The sequence below is a fragment of the Barbus barbus genome (genome assembly GCF_936440315.1).
Source record: "Barbus barbus genome assembly, chromosome: 38".
Classification (NCBI taxonomy): domain Eukaryota; kingdom Metazoa; phylum Chordata; class Actinopteri; order Cypriniformes; family Cyprinidae; genus Barbus; species Barbus barbus.
Genome location: NC_136716.1, coordinates 26,916,621 through 26,938,700, shown reverse-complemented (window position 1 = coordinate 26,938,700; position 22,080 = coordinate 26,916,621). Strand labels below are relative to the sequence as shown.

At 39.3% G+C, this 22,080-nt stretch overlaps 1 protein-coding gene across 1 annotated transcript in view; it reads left to right on the top strand.

The window, feature by feature from the left end:
* LOC306857495 (A disintegrin and metalloproteinase with thrombospondin motifs 14-like) overlaps positions 1–22,080 on the top strand; it is a gene marked incomplete at both ends in the record, with an annotated part of 61,917 nt that overhangs the window by 8,812 nt on the left and 31,025 nt on the right. Inside the window, 2 exons of the mRNA XM_079397473.1 lie at positions 8,753–8,909; positions 11,347–11,543. Coding sequence (XP_079253599.1) covers positions 8,753–8,909; positions 11,347–11,543 — 354 coding nt within the window. The remainder of the gene's footprint in view (positions 1–8,752; positions 8,910–11,346; positions 11,544–22,080) is intronic.

The following is a 22,080-nucleotide window of genomic DNA, read 5'->3' as shown; positions in this document are numbered from 1 at the left end:
CCAACATAAAATATGGTTGTTTCTGATGTTTTGTGTGTGGATAACTGCTCTATGGCTTATTTGTGAGGTGATCCAAACATCTTTCTGAAGTCTTTCACACACACATCTCGTGTCTGCAGCATGCAAACAATGCATATTTATTTCTGAACATGCATGTTGAGTTTTGGTGCTGAGGCTATTCATGCTGCGCACAGCATGCTAAATTCAGCAGTAAACATGGTGAAAAGCCCTGTAGGCCAATTTTTGGACAAGCTTTTGCAATATAAGCTTGTATGAAGCAATGTAATGCATTGCTGTGGCAGTAACAGGCTGGCAGAAAGAGATTCTTTCAAATGTGTGTTCCATTTAAACAGGTCAATAATTTAACTAACTTTAACTTACTCAGTAAGATTCTCTTCAGTAATGACTATAGTTGAGCTGAAAGAGAAATCTTGCTGTAAAGCACTTAGAAGGCATGCTAATGCACACTATAGTGCTTTTGTTGCTTTATGACTTGCAGTCTGACACATTTCAGAATGCACCGACACAAAATTGTTGTAACAAAGCTAGATGCGTTTGTATTTCACATACTTTTCTGTATATATTAGGCCTCAAATGCAAGAAATGCATGAAAATGCTTCTGATTAAAGAATAACATCAACAGTTACATCAAAGAATAATGAGTTGCAAACATAAAATCTAGTTGTTTCTGATGTTTTGTGAATGGATAACCGCTCTATGGCAGACTCATGTGTAACTTTATCACACATCTTGCATCTTTAGCATGCAAATGATGCATATTTATTTCAGTTAGCAGCACTGCAAGTAGAGTTTTAAAACTCTTGTTTTAAGAATATTTTACGTACCCCACTGCATGGCAGATAATTTTACTTGTTTTAAGCAAAATGCACTTAATTTAGTGCTAGACTAAATAACTTATGTCATTTTGCCTATCTAGTAAATGCATTTTAATTTAAGAATGTTTAGATATTTTGACTGAAAACGAAGAAATACTAAGTAAGTTAAGCCCTTTTTTGCAGTGTGAAGCTGTTCGTACTGTGCACTGCATGCTAAATTAAGAAGAAAATACTGTTAAAAGCACTGTAGGCCAATTTATGGACAACCTTTTGCAATACAAGCTTGTTTGAAGCAGTATTAATGCATCGCTGTAGAAGTAACGGTGGTGTGTTGCATTGCAAATGCAAGATGCATGAAAACGCTTTTGATTAAAGAAGAATGTCACATACATAAAATCTGATTGTTTCTGACAACTGCACTGCGTGACATGTTCACAAGCCGATATCGATCCACTCGGTTGCTCTTATCCACAGTCTATCAAACCCAACCTCATTCTAGCTGACCGTATAGAATCCAGTGAATATGACAATATTGATAGAGCGCATTGATGGACACAAACAGCTCCTACATTAGAGCTCTTATGCAATGCAGAGGATGTCATTTGAAAGTTTGTTCTGCTTTATCTGCCTCCAACTATTGAGTTATCGGACACACAGTCGCTGATGGAGGTCCATGTGCTTCTAAACGCGCCCTGCAGAAATGCACAGACAGCTGCTCTCAGCATGGGCTGTGATAACTGTAATCGCTGCTGTAATGCGGCGCATTTGAAAGCACATCCTCAAGGTTTTATGAATAGCAGGGTGTCCCCTTCAAGCCTATGAGGTCATTGGTATGGCGCGATCAGGCAGGAGAGGAAGTATGCCTGTCACGGTAAAGATAGATCAGCTGCCGAGCATGTGATTGAGAGCACGCCAACATCAACACCGGCATGTCTTGGCTTGCAGGATTTGCGTGTCGAAGAGCGTCCCCCACCCTACAAACTGCAGGCTGCAGATTCATATGGTTCACTGAATAAATCAACATGCAGACAGTAATGAAAGCTCACCCGAATGCACAGAGCGTGCATGTTTTAAAAGTTTGCTGTGCACGTGTGAAAGCAACCTTTAAAACCAAATGTGACAGCTGTCAGTTGAGCCGTCGGCAGAATCTCTAGACTATCTCGGTCTCTGACTTTAGCTTGTCTCCATGGCAAATCCAGTTTAGGATTTGCATGGCGATATGGAATGCTGTGAAAGTGTATCTGTTCTATCTCTGCGTCCAAGATCTTTGCGGTTGCTAGATTCAGTCAGACCTCCCTGAATTCTGGGAAATCTGGACGTGCCGTCACTAGCTTGCACTTATGTTAACACGGTCCTCACAGAAGCGAGATGACTTGTTTTTAAGATTCAGCGCTGACAAGAAGGAGCCGGCCTTCATTATCTTGCATTTCTGATGAAAAGTTATTTATTTAAAGCTGATGTGTATACTTTTTTTTTTTTTTTTCACAGTAAACCATACAGGGCTCCAGACAAAAGAGAAAAAAAATTAATAAGAGTGTAGAATAATAAAACAAATATATGAAATATAACAAAAGAGAAACAATTAAATAAAATTAATATGTATATATATATATACACACACACACACACACACACACCCATATATATACATATGTATATACAGCGGGTAAAATAAGTATTGAACACCTTTTTTCTCAGAAAATATATTTATAAAGGTGCTGTTGACTTGAAATTTTCACCAGATGTCGGTAACAACCCAAGTAATCCATACATACAAAGACAACAAAACAAATTAGTTATGTGTAATAAAATGGAATGACACGGGGAAAAAGTATTGAACACATGAAGAAAGGGTCGTGCAAAAAGGCATAGAAAGCCAAGACACCCGCTGAAATCTATCCTATGTATATATATATATAGTCACGAATCTGGTTCGTGGTCTTTTGTCCAACTGCCACAAGAGGTCGCCTCTCCGTCATATTGACTCTCACACCACACATCACATTGGACTGCATTTCCCATCATCCATTGCACTGACGACACAAAGCTGTATGCACTGATCACACAATCACACACCATACATAAACCATGGACTTCCTTTCACAGATCGCCGAGTATTGTTCTGCGTATAGCACTCCCCTAGTGTTAGCTGCCTTACCGAGCCATTCTGTGTTTTTCTGTTTTCTGTAGATGTAATAGGCAGCTACTGTTACACATATGTAACAGCTACTCCTTTAAAATCACCTTTAAAGTTGTTCAAATGAAGTTCTTAGCAATGCATATTACTAATCAAATATTAATTTTGGATATATTTATGGTCGGAAATTTACAAAATATCTTCATGGAACATGATCTTTACTTAATATCCTAATGATTTTTGGCATAAAAGAAAAATCGATAATTTTGACCCGTGTATTGTTGGCTATTGCTACAAATATAACCGTGCTACCTATGACTGTTTTTGTGCTCCAGGGTCTTATATGATAATATAGCTAATTATTACTAATTGATTATTATTAGTTTTTAAATAAACCCCTAACCTTGAAATTTTGTCCTTGTATGCAGACGTCACGTCCATGCAAATAAAAATATTGTCTTCTTTGCTCAACAAGGATGCTTTTATTTGATTAAAAATGCAGTAAAAATTGTGAAAATATTATTGCACTCTAAAACAGCTGTTCTCTATGTGAATATATTGTAAACTAAAATTTATTAATGTGATCAAAGCTAAATTTTCAGCATCATTACTCGTGTTCAAGTGTCACATGATTCTTCAGAAATCATTCTAATATACTGATTGATGCTTAAGAAACTGATTATTATAGATGTTGAAAACAATTCTGGCAAATATTTTTGTGGAAACTGACACATTTTATTCTTAAGAATTATTTGAGGAATAGAAAGATAAGCATTTATTTGAAATATAGTTAATTTTTTTGTAACATTATAAATGTCTTTACTGTTACTTTGATCAATTCAATGCACCCTTGCTGAATAAAAGTATTAATATCTTTCAAAAATAATTATATGTAGAGATGTAAGTAGAGACGTGTTATTGTCCAAATGCTTGGCTCTCAGAATTGTTTCCTTCAAACAGAAGGCCGAGCTCCTGACTACAAATTATAGGTTGACAAACAATCTCCCTCAAATTGCATGTTTTGCTGTGGTGTGACAATAAAGAAGGATTTGGGGTTTTTCTCACCACTGGACGCTTGCCTTTTCTTTGTCTTTTTGTTTGTCGAGCAGTTTTTGGAAAAACCAGCTCTGTTTTACAGTATTACACCTTCTTCTTCAGTAAGTCACATATTTGAGAAACAGATTCAGTTGTTTGATTTTACAATCTCAATCCCCCAGATATAGTGTTTGGTCTATAAATAACAAGTCTTGTGCATTTATTTCACAGTAATTGCAATGCTGTTTTCATTGTGCTTGCAAGATACTCCTGTGGTTTGTTTTAAACTCATTTCTGCAATTAAATCAGCTGAAAACACTTTACTTACATGCTCCATTTAAACTTTATATTGCAGATCATTTCAGTCTTGGACGTGCATCTATTACACATTATACTTTTTAAGAAAATCTCCCTTTGACTTACAGTGGCAGAATTCTTTCAGAATGCATCAGTGACGATGAAATATTTGAATACTCAATTCCAATTTCTTACATCTATTTGCATACTGAATTGTTATTAATTGTTTTATTTTTGCTCAAATTTGACCATCTTCAGCTGTTTTTACACTTTTAGACACCGAGTGTTGTGGAGAAAAAGCTCTTAATAGCATTTCATTCCTACATTTACACAAAACCTGCTGTTTGCAAATAGATATTTCTCTCTAGAAATGTTAATCTAAGGTGTCTTTACACAACCAAGTTAAGGCTGCTCTGTGCCTGCTCAAGATTCAGTGTAAAGGCACAATGCTGCATAAAAGCCAGACTAAATTAAGCCTGCTCAGACCCACCTCAGCCTCTAGTATCAGAGCATACAGTTGTAATTGCTGAGAAAATGCATTTATGCAGCATTAAATAGTATAAATTCCACTTCTGTGCTGTCTTTGCAGCATAAATTTGCTAAATTTACAATATAACTCCTAAATGCATGTTCATGTGCCCGAAGACTGACGGTCAGAGTTAAACCTGTTTCTTCAGAGCATGCCGTTTTTACTCAGCCGTTTTGCTCATGTGTGATTCTTCTAGCTTGCGTGTGTGAAATGCTCACGGCCGTATGAGGCTGGACAGAGCGTCTCGCTATATTATAAATATCCACCTTCAAAGACACTGGAGCTGATATGTGGAATTTAGTGTATATTCGTGCTTAAAGAGGCGTCAACTTTGCTTTTTCAGTCGTATTGTCAATAAGGACTCGGTCACATAGTTACACAGGAGATGGAAAGTGATGGACAGGCGGTGACCTCACAATCTGAACTTGAACTTGTGTGTTTCTGCATGCTTTAACTAGACATTTTCGTGTTTTTAAGTAAAGTTAAGGGTAACACTTTATAATAACTGCACTCTATGAATCATTAGTTCCAGCATTAATAGGCATTAGTAAGCAGTTTATAAATACAGTTATAAGACTTACTAATGACTATTAATGTTGGGACAATGCTTTATTAAGGATGAACTGACTATTTACTAATGCTTAACTAATATAGCGTGCAGTTATTATAAAGTGTTACCAAGTGATGTTTTTTCATGCAAAACTCAGGATGCTTGCCCGGGTGTTTTGGGTGAGAGTTTACTGTCTGGTGTGAAAAGAGTCCTTCACCTTTCACTCTTTTGTGAGAATCTCATGTGTAACTTGACATTTGACTAAATCCCACATCCTTTAACCAAACCCGAATGCTTTGCTGATGTCAAATCCCACAGAACTCGGCTTGAGTCTGCTGTTCCTCTGGAGAAAGAGCCGTAGCAGCAGCAAAGATTACAATAATTAAAAATAATGACCATTTGAGCTTTGTGTTTCCTGGCCTACATTATGGCCCACATACGGTCTTTTGTGTTCCAGATGAAAGTGCTTCCTTCTGCCTTTGTTCAGGTAAGAGCTCTAGTTCCATATGTTTGCGGTTCGGTGCAGATGTTTGAGCAAACGTCTGTCCAAACACCCCGAGTTCAATTTCCACTCCATGAGAGCAGCGTGAGCCGCAGAAGAAGAGCTTTAGCCTCGGCTCTTGGCATTTTCTGGCCTCTAAACAAATTCGACCCCCTTCTAACACCTATCATCAAGCATCTTTCCTTCTCCGCTGCCGTTAAGCTTATATACAAATATATAAGGTTTAAATCACAGGTAGGAGGCGTTTGTCCTGTTGGTCAAGTGCAGGCTAAACGCAGTCCATTATGCTCTGAATTGCTGAAAGTGTATTTATAGCATTCCTGCCAAAAAAGCTTGTGGATGCTTTTCTTGTTGCTGTTTCTTGGCCTTTTTTGGCTACGTTCAACCTGAAATGACAGTTTGATGGTATTTTAAACAAAAACTCGTACAAGTATTCAGTTGAGTCTTGACCTGAAGTCATTTTTTGTTACTGGTGTCACTGTTTATTGGTTTTGGCTTGGTTAGATTTTTTTTAGAAAGCCCTAACCCGAAACATTAAGCTTTGCATCGTAACTCATTCCTGACCACAATATCTCAATTTATGTGTGTTACGGAGAGGTGGAAAATCATATTGTGAGTTTTCTGATTAAGATTGTGATTTTTTTTATTTGTTTTAATGTCCAGGTTTTGCTTTACTTGCTTAATAATAATAACAATAAATGATAAAAAAAATGCTTGTTTAATAATCATAATAATAATTATTATTATTATTATTATTCGTTGTAGTAGTAGTATTGTATTATTTTTTATAAACACATGATGTTACTAAAGAAGAAATTTAAACAAAATAAAAAATATTAATATTACTATTAATATTTAACTGTTTCAAATTTTCTAAATAATGTTGACTATTATTATTGTTCATAATATTAATAATTTTTGCAGTACAATATTAATACAGTACAATTGCTATACTAGTTTTTAATCACTGTCTTAATTTCTTAATTTTCATTTTTGCATATCACGATTTCAGTTTTACAGTTTTTCTCAGTTGCTTTGGCACATTTTCCGAAACAGTCTTAACCTTCTCTAAACTGTGAGTGCAAATGTCACAACTGTTTGCTGGAACTTCAGAACTTTATTGCATGTCTGCAAAATGTAGTTACTCACCCAAAACATTTCATTCATGCTTCAAAACCTAGTTATCGTGTCAGTAATTTGGCCAAGGCCAACAAAATATATGGTATTTTTGTCATCGTGTGAGCCACACTGGTCAAAATGTTTAGTTGTTTTTTCACCATGACAGTCAACATATGCCATATTTCCTTTCAAAAGTACAAATTGACACATTACTGTATGTGGGATATTGATTGAAAGAGAATTCAAAATGTTTGAATTATTGAGGATATGGTCGATCTCCCAATTTTTAGCTGCACCCTTCAGTCATTGTAAGCCATGATTGACAACATTATTTCCTCTGATATGCAGCTCTGTCCTTGGCCTCTTCTTCCTCTTCCTCTGTTTTGCCTCTGTACACTTCCATGCATCCTTACTCTTCTTCTTCCTCTCGGCTGATCGTTTTCTGGATGTTCATCCCTCAGAATTGGTAACTTTTGTGTTGTCCTCTGTCTATATATGCTTTCCAATTGAAGGGTCATGAAATGCACCTTTGAGCTATTTCTGAACTGGTTCTTCATTGGTTGATCTATATTCTCTTCATTAGTGAGAGTTAAGATTCAGTTGCACAATTCATGGCAAATTTGCAAAAAGTCTAATAGAGATGTGTAGAAAATATGCTTGACAGTTTATGACAACTAGATCAACCATTTTGCATTTAATGACTTATTTAATGACTTACTAATGACTATATGTTTTGAGGGGTAAGACAATAGCACAGAGAACTATATAATACATTTTGAGCAACATGACAATAGTAACTGATAATGTAGGAAACAGCAGACAAATGTACATAATCAGTTGCATGAATGCACCAAAGCAATCGCAACTTGTTCAAAAGAATGAGACACTGCTTTTATGATGTGCACAAGTGATGTGGAGGTTGAACAAGTAGTTTTGAAAATTTAATTTCTGTTCTGAGAAATACACCAAAGCAACTGAGAAAAACTGTAATTTTGATTAACGACACAGACCTATGATACAACCATCCTAAACACCCTGGCAACCGCTCGGAACACCCTAGCAGCCATCCTAAATACCCTAGCAACCGCTCAGAACAACCTAGCAACCATCCTAAACAGAACACCCTAGCAGCCATCCTAAACACCCTAGCAACCGCTCCCTAGCAACTGCTCGGAACACCCTAGCAACCATCCTAAACACCCTAGCAACCGCTCGGAACACCCTACATCGTAGCAGCCCCAGCGAGGTTTGCTCAGGCAAGCAGCGCTTATGTTCTCGTCAGAAACTGTAAGACCGGAGTGTCATATTGGCTTAGTTGATGTGACGGGACTTTTATTAAAGTGACACCCGTTTGGATGTTGTTTCTGTGAAGTGAAGGAGTCTTTAACGGTGTCTGTTGTTATTGGGGTTTGTGGTGCAGTAAAAGATCAGTCTAACAGCTCTGTTCGAATCAAATATCAGTCAATGGTTTGAGCAGACGCTTCTGCAACCACCAGTGCTTTTCCTTCCCATCATTCCCTGTCCTCCATTTCCTCCCTGAACAATCCCACAGCCTCAGTGAGTGACGGATGGGAGGGTAATCATTTTTGTCCTGCTCTCGTTCATAAATTGAGTTCAGACCGTCCTGCTTTCTGTCATTGAACCTTAATGGCTCTTGGTGATTAAACAATGTCAAAGCTAATGCTCATTTAACCTGCTTTGTCTCTGATCGTCTGTGTTTGTCTGATGGAGCTCTGTGTGGTTTCAGGCAGGCTTGATTCGCACTGATGATGAAGAGTTCTTCATCGAGCCGCTGGAGAAAGGCCAGCAGGAGGTGGAGGTCAAAGGTCGCGTCCACGTGGTCTACCGAAGGTCAGCCATCAAAAGGGACAAGGATCAGAGGCGAGATGACCTCCACAATGAAGGTAAAGCAGAGGTTATGAAAAGTCTGCTTGTTTTTAAATAAATTTTAAAATTGTGATTCTGATTTTAAAAAGCGTGTTTTAGGGTTATTCGGACAAAAATGTTAATTATAATACAGCAATGTGACAATAATAAAAGTAATAGTAATAATTAATAAATAAATAAATAAAAATAAATAACATAATATAATGAAATAAATAAGAAAAAAGCTTTTAATATTGAATGATCTCTGTGTTCATGTGCTGTGTTATAATACAAAGAATACCATGAAATTACCTCCTTAAAAACTTAGTGGTTTGTTCAAAACTTTCTAGATTGTTGCTTATTTCTAAATGACACTCAGACACTAAACCGTCACTTTGTCTGCACTTCGTTTCCTGCGAAAGCCTCTGTGCATTAATTATTTACTGAGAATCCATGTCTCACTGTCCCATGGACCTTCATTTGGACAATGATGCAAGTGATATGAAATAGTAGAAGTGGTAGAAAGATGTCAGCTTGTGTTGTTTAGCCTGCGATAGATTTTTCCATGTAGGTATCAGTGGACACGAGTGCTTTATTACAGATTCACACGAGAGTGAGGAAGAAACATGGAGAAATACAGAGCGGAACAAGACGAGGAAGAACTTATGAAAGGGTTTGTTAGATGCAATTTGGTGATGCCATAATGCAGCCTGAAAGAACAGTAATAATCATAACATATGGCAAAACCCTTGAAATATACAAGTTCAAGTTTATTTGTATAGTGCTTTTTACGATACAAAGCAGCTCTACGGGAAATTAAGTTTTCACAATATATTTATATATGGCAGAACCTTAATATATTTAACTTATGGCAAAATTAGGTAATTCTGTATGTTGTCTGAGCATTGGCATCCTCTGAGGGGTTGGCATTATCTTTTCTCAGGTGTTCGGTCATCTCAGATCATTTAAGGGTTGGATCCAGACTGAAGCTTCTGTCATTCCTAGTTATCCTGTAGTTACGGCGCTTTAATGCTTCACACCTGTATCAGAGGAATCCAGAGAGAGAATAATGATGCTCAGTAGTTGAAGTCTAGACCGGCCTGCAGCTCGTTTAGCTCTGACATCTGTAAAATTATGGGAGAACGTCAATGTAAATACCATATGTCTTGAGTTTTATGGAGAGAGGTCTTGATGTTTCTTCACTATGATATTTACCTCGGCTGTACCTTTCTTTTGCTGCAATAGAATTTGGACCCGACCTTCAGTTACGCATTTAGAGGTTTGATTTGATCATTTTTATCTTTCGTTTTGGTTGTGCATACTGAATTCTTCATGCAAAATATTAATAAATGTTAAATAAACCTAGTAAGCTGTTGGTTTAAAAGCATAAATATGCACAGTGCACACCAGGGGAATTATACTGTAGTTAACGAAAACCATTACAAAAGACTTTATACTTTAAATAAATGTTAAATGAAATAAAATAAAACATCATGTTTTTTAATTTAGATGAACTTGATGTACTAAAATAACTAAAACTGATATAAAAATATTAAAATTTATATAGACATATATATTTCAAAAACTAAAAATTACAAAAACAACCAAATTATTACAACCTTAACTAAAATTAAATGAAAATGGAAAAAATAAAAATGAAAACTTATACAAATATATTAATAAAAACTAAACTATAATATTATCTCAGTGGAAATAAAATAAGATTTAACTTGATGGAGTAAAATAACTAAAACTAAAACCGAAATAAAAATTTATGAAAAAAAAAAAAACTATATTGACATATTAAAGAAAATAATAATAATAAAAATGTCAAAAACACAATTAAATAACTTAAACTTTAAAATGAAAATGGAAAACATAAAATTTTTAAATATTAATAAAAACTAAAATAATATCTCTATTACACTAAATTAACGCTGGTGCACAAAAATATTGGGTAAAATAATCAAATAAATTTTTTATATTTTTAAACATCAAACTTAAAACTGACAAGCGGTTTCTTCTGTTTGTGTGCGCTTCCCTTGTTCTGAAATGCAAAATTCATGCTGTTTTAGACTTTGAAACAACATTTAATGTTTCACGTCTACATTCATTATGAATAATATGCGTTGTGATCTGGGACACTTCAGTCTTTGTCTGTGGAGATGCCAGATGGCAAACGCTCCTGAAATAAAGCAGAAATACATGTTTTATAATTAATTATATAGTTTCATAACACTTCAGATTAGACAGATTTCTTTTTGCAGCTCAAGCTGTTTCTGTTGACTAACTTTTCTGTAGTCAGGACTCAAATGTTGGGGAAGACGCAGCTGTGAATGTGTCTCATCTGTTGCATACAACAGTTTATTCATGCAATAAATCTATACCATTACTATAAATAACATCAATAAATTCATAACATTACTAAAGCAGAAACCCATTGTTTGCATTGCAGTAAATCTCTGGTGTTTTCAGTCACAGACTTTGGTATCGCCGAGCTGCCCAACGCGCTCAATGCGCTGGAAGAGAAGCTGTCAGAGACGGAGCGCAAACGCAGACACGCCAAGAAAGACGACTACAACATCGAGGTGCTGCTCGCCGTGGACGATTCAGTTGTGCGCTTTCATGGCAAAGAACATGTGCAGAACTACGTCTTGACGCTGATGAACATCGTAAGTGACTGATTTCAGAAAGAGCGTTATTGCCAAGTGTGTTTACACACACACAAGGAATTCATCTTGGTGTTAGGAGCCTCCAGTACAGAAAGTACAGACATAGTGCAGACATACATATAATTAAGGTAATAAAAACACTAATAATAAAGAGAATAGACAATAAATTATAAATAACAATAGCATTAAAAATATAGAGAAAAAGAAAATGTGAATTGTGAATGTGCATATGTGCTATTTACAGATGAAGGTTTGAAGAGTTATTTGCAGATGTCCAGTACTGAGGTGTGTTATGTGTGTGTTGTTCAGGTGGGACATGGCCTGAGGGAAAAAGCTGTTCTTGTGTCTGGCTGTTTTGGTGCTCAGTGATCTGTAGCACCGGTCAGAGGGCAACAGTTCAGAGAGAGAGTGTGCTGGGTGTGTGGGGCCCAAGGTGATTTTCTTAGCCCTTTTCCTCACTCTGGAGATGTAAAGATCTTGGAGGTTGGGTAGAGAGGCACCAATAATCCTCTCAGCAGATTCTCAACCTGACTGTCCGCTGTAGTCTCTTGATGTAGCTGAACCAAACCAGACAGTTATGAATGAACACAGGACAGACTCAGTGGCTGAGTAGAAAAAATGCACAGTAATTGCCCTCTTCTGCTCGATTAGTTTGGTTCTGGAAGCAAATTTGCACACAAAATCCCACAGACCAGCTTGAAAGCAACCCTGTGGTGACTCTGTGCCCACGGTTCACTGCTCTTGACCCGCAGCACACCTCTCAAGCGCTGCGTCTGTGGAAGGATTACTAGAGAGAGAACCAGAGAAAAGACCTGTTGAAAACGCGTCCCACCAGGTCCTGCCACCTTAATCTGCTTACGCTCGCCAAATCCACTCAGTCAGATTTTCACAGGGAGCCGGTTTCACTCCGTAACTGTCACCGTTAGGACCGCGGCGGTGGGCTGATCCACACGCTAGACCGCTGACTGACCTGAGGGAGACCAGGGGTCATGGGTCCAACGCAGACGGCCTGAAAACACACACACGCGCGCATATGTTTAGCTAGCAAAAAATACATAACACAGAATCCTTTTGTTTTTATATTTTTGTTTAAACATTTCTTTTTTTTTTAAGTGTATGTGCATTTTATATATATATATATATATATATATATACATATATATATATATATATATATATATACATACACACACACACACACACTATATTACATATATTTATAAGTATACATATTAAATATAAGTATAAATATTGAATAAATGTAATTATTATAAAGATATGTCATATATTCCTCTTTATATATTATATATAACATGTTTGTCTTTCTCTCTCTCTCTCTCTCTCTCTATATATATATATATATATATATATATATATGTACATATACAGTATATACATCAAATACAGTTATAAATAAAAATAAAATATTTATAATATATTTATATAAATATAGACATTCCATATATTATTTATATATTATATACATTTTTATGTGTATTCTATATAATAGCTGATATATAAATAATATATAGTAAATATATTTTATATATATATATATATATTAAAAAATATATATATATATTATATATTAAAATCTATATAAAGAAGATTATTAAATAAATATATTAATCAATATATTCTTTCATTTATATATATATATATATATATATATATATAGTACACACATATAAAAGTATAACTCTGTTTATCTAGCTATCTTGAGAGAGAGAGAGAGAGATGTAGATACAGATCAATTTAAGAAAAGATGACCCAGACCTCATTTTAAATCTACTTGAAAAATTATTTTAAAAATCTAGGAAGTGTTTTCTCCATTTTGACGTTTATTTTGTTATTTTAGCTATGCATGTTTATACAGTTCATTGCATTGTATTATTTGCATTTAGCATCATTTTTCTGCTGTCAGCAACCTGTCAGAACAGACCTGTGACCCATTTCTGTAGCCACAGGTTTTCTTCATTTCGGAGTCATTTGTGTAGTGGACGACGTTCCCAAAGGGAGGTTTTTAAGATTCTGCTCGCTTCTAGTGACAGTTTTGTGAGAGACAATGTGTAAAGAAATCCAAGAAAATACTTTCTTTCGACTTCATCATTTTTATCATTGGCTGAGCAGCTAGTGTTTGCTTGTTCAGAGCAGGATTTAGATATTTAATGAAGTGTTAGACCTTTTCATGAGGTAACACAATAAGCTCTCATTTGTTAATGCATTATTGAACTAACAATGGTAAATGTGTGCTTTTTACAGCATTTATATATATTTGTTTATGTTAGTTAATAAAAATGCAATTCTTTATTGTTTGTTCATGTTAGTTCACAATGCATTAACTCATAATAAAAGTTTAATAAAAAAATGCATAAGTACATGTAAAAGTTAACATTAAAATAAGATTAATGAATTCTATAGAACAAAAAAAATACTAGGTTACACTTTATTTTAAGGTGCCCTTGTTACAGTGTAATTATACATTTAAGTACTGATTAATATTAATTAACTACATGTACTTACTGTCAGCAGATAGACACAGGACACAGAGGTAAGTGCAATACAATCAACAGGTTTATTGAGTAGTAGCAGAGGGGAATGAGATGAGCAGAATGTCCAGGTAAGCAGGCAGGGAATGGGAATGTCTCTAGGGGCTTATCTGAGTGTGAATGTCCCTTTTCCTTTCCCAGGGGATCCGGAGGTAACAGCGGAGCGTGGAGACGGTGGAGAACTGGAGCCGTGGAGAACAGAGATAGGAACACTGGAGCAACTGGTAAGTAGACAAAAGGTAAGTGAGTCAGGTTAGTCAACATGGAAAGTTTGAGACCAGACAGTGAGTGAACGGGAGGAGTGCAGAGATATAGTGCTGCTGATTAGTGCTGACAGGTGGTGGTGATTAGAAATCAGGGGATTGGGATCTGGTGAGTGTCGTTGGTGGAGACTGCGGTGACTGTGGTGACTCTCTGACAGTACCCCCTCCTCCAGGGGCGACTCCTGACGCCCTATTACGGCGACGGGGTCGGCCACGGCCTCTGGCCGAGAGTCCAAGATGTCATGAACCCTGTAGACTAGGGGCTCCTCGATGATCTCGGGAGGAGGAGGTACTGCAGGCTTGTCGGGTTCTGTGACAGAGGGAGAGACAGGCTTGAGGAGTGAGACATGGAATGCTGGATGGATACGATACCGTGCAGGGAGTTGGAGACGGAAGGTGACCTAATTTATCTGCCTCTCGATGGAAAAGGGAAAAATATAGCAAGGACTCAGCTTCCGGCAGGGCAGGCGGAAGTGCAGATCCCGGGTGGAGAGCCAGACCTTATCTCCAGGACGATAGACGGGGGTGGCAGACCGAAGGGCATCTGCATAGGTCTTGTGTCTCCGCACTGGCTGCTGGAGTTGGACATTAGCTGAATACCAAACTCTCTTGCTCGCTTGGAACCAGTGGTTGACAGCTGGAACGTCGGAAGGCTCTTCTGTCCAGGGAAACAGAAGGAGTTGGTTCCAGCTGTGCTGGTTGTCATGACAGTAGGCCTGGAGATATCTCCCAATCTCCTGAATCTTCTGCTCAGTCTGGCCGTTAGTCTGGGGGCGATACCCTGAGGAGAGACTGACGGTGACATCGAGGAGTTTGAGGAATGCCTTCCAGACACGGGAGACAAACTGTGGCCCACGGTCGGAGATGACATCTTCCGGGATGCCGAAGGTGCAGAAGAGATTATGAAAGAGGGCCTCTGCTGTTTTGAGGGCTGTGGGTAAACCACGGAGTGGAATTCATTTGCAGGCTTTGGAGAATATGTCAACTGCAACGAGTATGTAGGTATAACCTTCTGACTTGGGGAGATCTGTGACAAAGTCGACTCCGACGTGGGACCAGGGGTGACGTGGAATGGGTAATGGGACTAATTTTCCGCCGGGGAAGTGATGTGGAGTCTTGGAGATGGCACAGACTGAGCATCTACGAACGTACTGGGAGACACATGTACCGAGCTTGGAGGAGCGAGAGAGTACGCTGGCTGCCTGGGTGTCCAGAGCCCGGAGAAGTATGCAGGGAGCCCAGAAGGGAAGTCCTCAAGGAGAGGGGCACATAGGTTTTGCCCTCTGGGCGTCCCAGCGGAGTGGGTTTGGTGATGGAGGCGATGCTGATCTGTTCATCCAGGGCCCAAGGACGGCTGAAGGGAGAATGGGTTCAGGTGTGGAGGGTTCGTCGGGGGCATGGATACGTGAGAGGGAATCTGCCTTGACATTCTTATCTCCGGGTCGATACGTGATGGAAAACTGGAACTGGGTGAAGAGGGTCCAGCGAGCCTGCCGGGGGTTTAACCTCTTAGCACTTCGGAGATAATCCAGGTTTTTGTGGTCAGTGATGACCGTAAAGGGATGTTGTGCTCCCTCCAGCCAGTGCCTCCATTCCTCCAGTGCCAGTTTAATGGCGAGCAGCTTCCGATTTCCAATATCGTAGTTCCGCTCTGCTGGGGAAAGCTTCCTGGAGAAGTAAGCGCAAGGGTGGAGTCGGGGAGGCTCTCCGTAGTATTGAGACAGCACTGCTCCCACGCCGGTGGTGGAGGCATCCACTTCCACTATGAATGGGAGTTGGGGTTTGGGATGTGAGAGGATGGGAGCAGTGCAGAAGGCCTCCTGGAGCTTCTTGTAGGCGGCGCGAGCTTCGGAGTTCCAGGACAGAGATTTGGGTTTCTGACGGAACATGGAAGTGAGGGGGGCTGAGAGGAGACTGAAGTTCAGAATGAACCTCCGGTAGAAATTTGTGAAGCCGAGGAATCGTTGAAGTTTCTTTAATGACTGAGGCTGGGGCCAGTCCCAGATGGCTTGGACCTTCCCCTGGTCCATCTGGATCCCATCCGCATGTGGCGTTATTTTACTACCAAATGTAGAGAGGGCATTTTTGTAGCGCGAAAGTAGATTAATATAATGCGCGAGCGCGGATCTCCCCACTCGCACGCGGATTTCCTTTGCTCTCACACAAAACCGGACGCGCGCTCTAGGATATACGCTGCTCTCGCGCAGAGAGACTGCACGCACTTAAAACGTGTCTCTCCTCTCGCTGAAGTGTGCGTGTGCGCGCTCAAACTTTGTCCTGTGCACTCGCACATCTCTCCATGCTCTTGCGCTAGATATTAATTTTTTTCACACCTGGATTAAACGTCAAAAGTTATCAACCAATCAGATTTTTCTACGACTGGCCCGATGAAAATACTAGGCATACGTGAAGAGGGAACTGATCCTGAAATTTCTCTACAATTTAATAATATTTAGTCATATCAAATGTATATTAGAAATGGCTAGGAATCGGGTGCTTGGATGATTTATATATATAAAAAAAAAAAACTAGTTTTTCTAATCGTTTGGTCAAACCCTTCTGAGCGAAAAGCAGCGTATATCCGAGACCGCGCGTCCAGTTTTGTGCAAGAGCAAAGGAAATCCGTGTGTGATCGGGGAGATTCGCACATTATATTAATCTACTTTCGCGCTACAAAAATGCACTCTCGACATTTGGCAGTAAAATCATATCCGCACTGAGGATGTAGCTGAGGAGCTGGACCGTGGGGCGGTGGAACTCACACTTCTCGAGCTTCAGGTAGAGGTGGTGTTGGTAACACTTTATTTCGATAGTCCACTTTAGGCAGTCATATTTCTGTCTGTGGGCTCCGTTCACCTCCTGTCAGAGCAGAGAAATTGTGTGTTTTTATGCAGGTGGCTGTCAGATGTTCACATTTGCCTGTGACTGATGGCCTGACATGTGTATGTGTGTCCTGTAGAGACTGAGACGGCTCTCCAGAGCTGCAGGTAAGTTCACTTCTGCTGTAAATAAACACAAACGAGGCTGTCACGAAGGTCGTCGGACTGGGTTGCATCTCATAAATTGACAAACACTTTACAAATAAGAAAAGTGCTGGCTTTCATGACGTTTGCATGTCTCCTTTGGCATTGACATCAATCTGCAGGACACTTGAAAGAGTCATTCGTGCACATCTGGATCAGAATATCCGCTCGCATCATTCCAGGCAAGTGTCAGCGTGGTGGGATGCCGATTGCATCATGCCGAGTCTGCGTCCCAAACCTGGATGTAATTACAGTCCGTGTGTGTTTTCCAGATGCAGGGAGTTTTTTTTAGCTAGTTGTGAGATTTAAAGTTTGTTTCATCGCTGACAGATGTATAGGAACTGGCTTTTTCATATCCTAATTTGTTAAACAGAACAATCTCCTTCTATATTACATTTAAAAGAAATCACAATTGATTCTGCTTATAGTGAACGATTTATATTTATACTGTAATGTGTCTATAAATTTACATAAGAACTGAACTCACTCTGCATTTTAAAGTGTATTGCTGTAACACAAATAGTATAGCATGGAGCTAGCAATGCCAAGGTCATGGGTTGTACACTTAAAGGAATAGTTCACCCAAAAATGAAAATGTGCTCACCCTCGGGCCATCCAAGATCAGGATGAGTTTGTTTCTTCATCAGATTTGGAGAAATGTCTCAGCAATGGATGCTCTGCAGTGAATGGGTGCCGTCAGAATGAGTCCAAACAGCTGATAAAAACATCACAATAATCCATACCTCTCCAGTCCATCAGTTAACATCTTGAGAAGACAAAAGCTGGAACAAATCCAGCATTAAGATATTTTTAAATAAAATAGAGTTCATAATGCACAATATCACTTCCTCCTCCTGTTGTCTCTCACATCAAAATCCAGCCACATATTTTTTTAGAGCTATTTTGGACTGTTTTGGCTTGTAAACGCTGCTTGATCTGTGCAGATTTCTCTCCTGATTCAAAACACTTTTTCACTGGAGGAAGCGTTATTATGGATTTTGGACTCGTATTTGAATTAAAAACGTCTCAGTGATGGATTTGTTTCAACTTTTGTCTTCTCAAGATGTTAACTGATGGACTGGAGTTGTGTGGACTACTTTTAGATTATTGTGCCCTACTTTAGTGTATCCTGCCTTGTATTTATTGTCCTCTTCCTATTGACTTTCTCTTCAGTATGTGGAAAAACTGCAAAACATGAGCCAAGTTATTGCAGGCGTGCCGTGAAAGTGACTTTACTGAGAGGACGGGTAACTCAAGAGGATTTAACCTCAACTGATTCCTCCAGTGTTACCTTAGCCTTCTATTCCCCAGGCTGATCTTCAACCTTCACCGCTGTTAAATTTCTGCCACACTGAGCCAAACCAGCATGAGGCACAAAAACAGAGCCGAGAGGAACGACGGCCGTGCGTTTAACAAGAATGCATTTGTAAACTCCATGACCTCGGCTGCAGGATCAAGTGTTTGAATGTTCTGTCTTTCTTGATATATGGAAAAAACATCACGGCTGTTTTCCCTTTGGCTGCGTGCGCTCCGCTCAAAGCCGAAGGTTGTGCTGACATGTCTTGTGGATGGTACGACAGCGATTGAACACATCCAGATTGATGCAGCACGGAGTTCTGTTTAAATTCCACACTGGAGGTTCATTAACGGCGTGCCACGCATCAGACTTTGAGCATAAACTGCATTTTTTTGTAGGTCAGACATTTTTGGCATTGCATAATAAACTGCGGTGAAGTGTGCTGTTTTTTTTAAGATGACTGCACGAAATTCCCACCAGAATCAAATGGATTCAGGCTTCACTGAGTTTAAAGGAATTCTTCCTTTTGGTTTTGTTGTGACTTTTTCATGTGTCCTTATCAGGGTTATTGTAGGTAACTAAAACTAAAACCGTAAACTTAAAAAAAAAAAAAATCAAATAAAGTAAAGTTTAACTAAAATAAAACAAAATGTCAAAATGTCAAAAAAATAATAATAATAATAATATATAATATAATATATAATATAACCTATTAATTTAGCTAGTGGCTAAAGCAGCATTTCTCATTTTCAATAACTTTATCTTTATGTACTAAAATGGCTAAATCTAAAACTGAAATAAAAAAATTCATGGAAACTATGTAGAAATATTTAAAAATAATAAGTAATTAATTAATTAATTAATAGAAAACTAATAAAAATATAAACTAATTAAAAATAATAATAAAATAACACCAGCACCTTGGTTATATTTGGTCTCATTTTAAAGCCAGAAAAATTAAAGTGATTCCTGATCACTTTCCTACATCCTGAAAGACTAAACAAGCATGCTGCCGTTGTTTTCATCGCAAACGTTTTGCCTTTGTGTTTTTGCTTGTGATGAATCCTCTAAAACTAAGCATTAAAGTTCATTTTGTGCAGCGTTTTTGCTGCAGACATGCAAAAAATTACCTGGCAACCACCCAGAATATGTTCGCAACCGGTTTGAATCTTGCATTGACATGCATCACACATTTCCTTCAGAAAAAAAAAATCTAATAATTTGTGATTTTGGTACTATAGTATGCCATATAATGCCATATTTGTTTGTCATTGTATTTACATGATATTCCAAGTTAATTCAAAGAATACCATGTTATTACTATAGTGCTGTTTGGTACTGTTTGTTAATGCATGTTCATTCCTGGAGCTTTTACACTAGCGAGTTGTTTGATTTCTTTGGTGATTGTTGACAGCTGCCTTTGTCTAGTTTGCTCTTTAAATGTGGACGACTTCTTTATAACCCAAACCACAGAAAGTCTCGGTTACGTATGTAACCCTCGTTCCCTGAAGGAGGGAACGGAGGCATCACGTCGGATGATGGACAAAATTGGGATCTCGCCAGAGAGACCAATCCACTTTGAGTGTAGCTAAACGAGCCAATGGACATTGGCATATGATCATTGCATCCAGCTGCTGCTGATCACAGTGTGAGTATAAGAGACAGCAGGTGCACCGCATTAATTCATGCTTTTGCTGACGTCTCCGATCCCTCTTTCAGGGAACGAGGGTTACATACGTAACCGAGACATTCCCTTTCAGTCGGTCACTCTGCGTCACATCGGATGACTGACGAAATTGGGATCCCTACCAAAGCACCACAGGAGCTGCCCCTTCCAGTGCCCTGTGTAGGCTTCCTGATCCTTCCTATAAAGGCAGACGAAAGGACCGGGCTCTACATAGAGAAGATCAACTACTGTTGTTCCTTGAGCAACCCAAACTGTAGGACTTGGATAACACTGGGAAGCGTGCCCTTCCGCTTGGAAGAGGCACACTGCGGCGTCACCTCCTCCCAGAAGAGGTTAAGTGACATTTAGACATGTGAAGTAACCCCGTAGGGCCCTATTGCACATGGAAGTCTCTGAGATGGCTTAGGCTGCATCATTAGAGATGGCAGAACGTGGGCTGCCAGGGGAAACACGGCTCTAATAAGCATACCGTGGAATACACATATGGGATCCTGGCAGGGTCTCTCATATGGGCACTAGCCTCACACCAGATTTCAAGAAGTCATTGGCTGAAGGCCTGGTGCCGGACACTCCGCCACGTCTGGACGCCTGAGTGCTGGAGGACTCAACAGGGTTTGCCTAGTTAACCCCCTAGGGTCGAAGCCCGCACTGGTGCAGGCTGTCTCGTTTTTTCTTTATGACGCGGAACGAACTAAAAATACTCCAGGAGTTTTGATCATACAGATAAGAGTAAGGTATCATTTGAAACTGCAATGGGTCTACTTTTATTTGTGTATAGTCATAATAACAACAAAACAATGTGCTTTTAAAAAATAGAGAAAATAAACAGGGTGCGTTCTCTGCCAGCTCTGTCTCTGTCACCTCTCTTCACAGACACTTAAATAAAACAACATGAACATGAACGTGAATACTCGCCTCAAATACATGACAAATATATGTATAGAAAGCTTGAAATCTCTTTTAAATGATGTCACATCCAAAACAAATATTCTATGTTAAAGTAATCCGTATGAAACCAACGTGATGTCCAGTTTTCCCGTCTCAACTCATTATATCTAATGCGGTCACGCCCACCTGCCGTTCGTGCCTTTCACATTCAAACATCCACGCGAGGCACGCACGAATGTAAACGGAATGGAACTCTCTGGAGAATTAGGCGTAAGGACGCCGAAAGCCGACACTGAGCCGGGCCTCTCAGTGCCACTACCCGTTTGAGGTGAGAACACTAGAGGAAACCGGTACGACACGTAGGCTATAAAACCTAGCGAATGTGTTGGAGTCGCCCAACCCGCAGCTCTACAGACGTCTGCTAGCGAGGCACCATGTGTGAGATATGTCACCTATGTGCTTCATAGGCCAAGGGGATAGCATCCACTATCCAGTGGGCCATCCTCTGCTTGGAGACAGCCTTCCCCTTCTGCTGTCCTCCGTAACAGACAATATGGAGCCACTAACCAGACCTGCTCCTCGTCCTCCCTGATCTTGCACAGTGTCTGTGCTAGTAGGCTCACTGGGGGGGATGCATTTTTGCGCAGGCCCCGGGGCCAGCTGTGTGCCAGTGCATCCGTGCCGAGCGTCGCCTCGGTTAGGGAGTAGAACCACTGGCAGTGGATGGTTTCTGGAGAGGCAAACAGGTCCACCTGAGCAACTCCGAACCGTCCCCAAATCAGCTGAACTGCCTGGGGATGGAGTCTCCACTCCCCTGGAAGTCCTGCTCG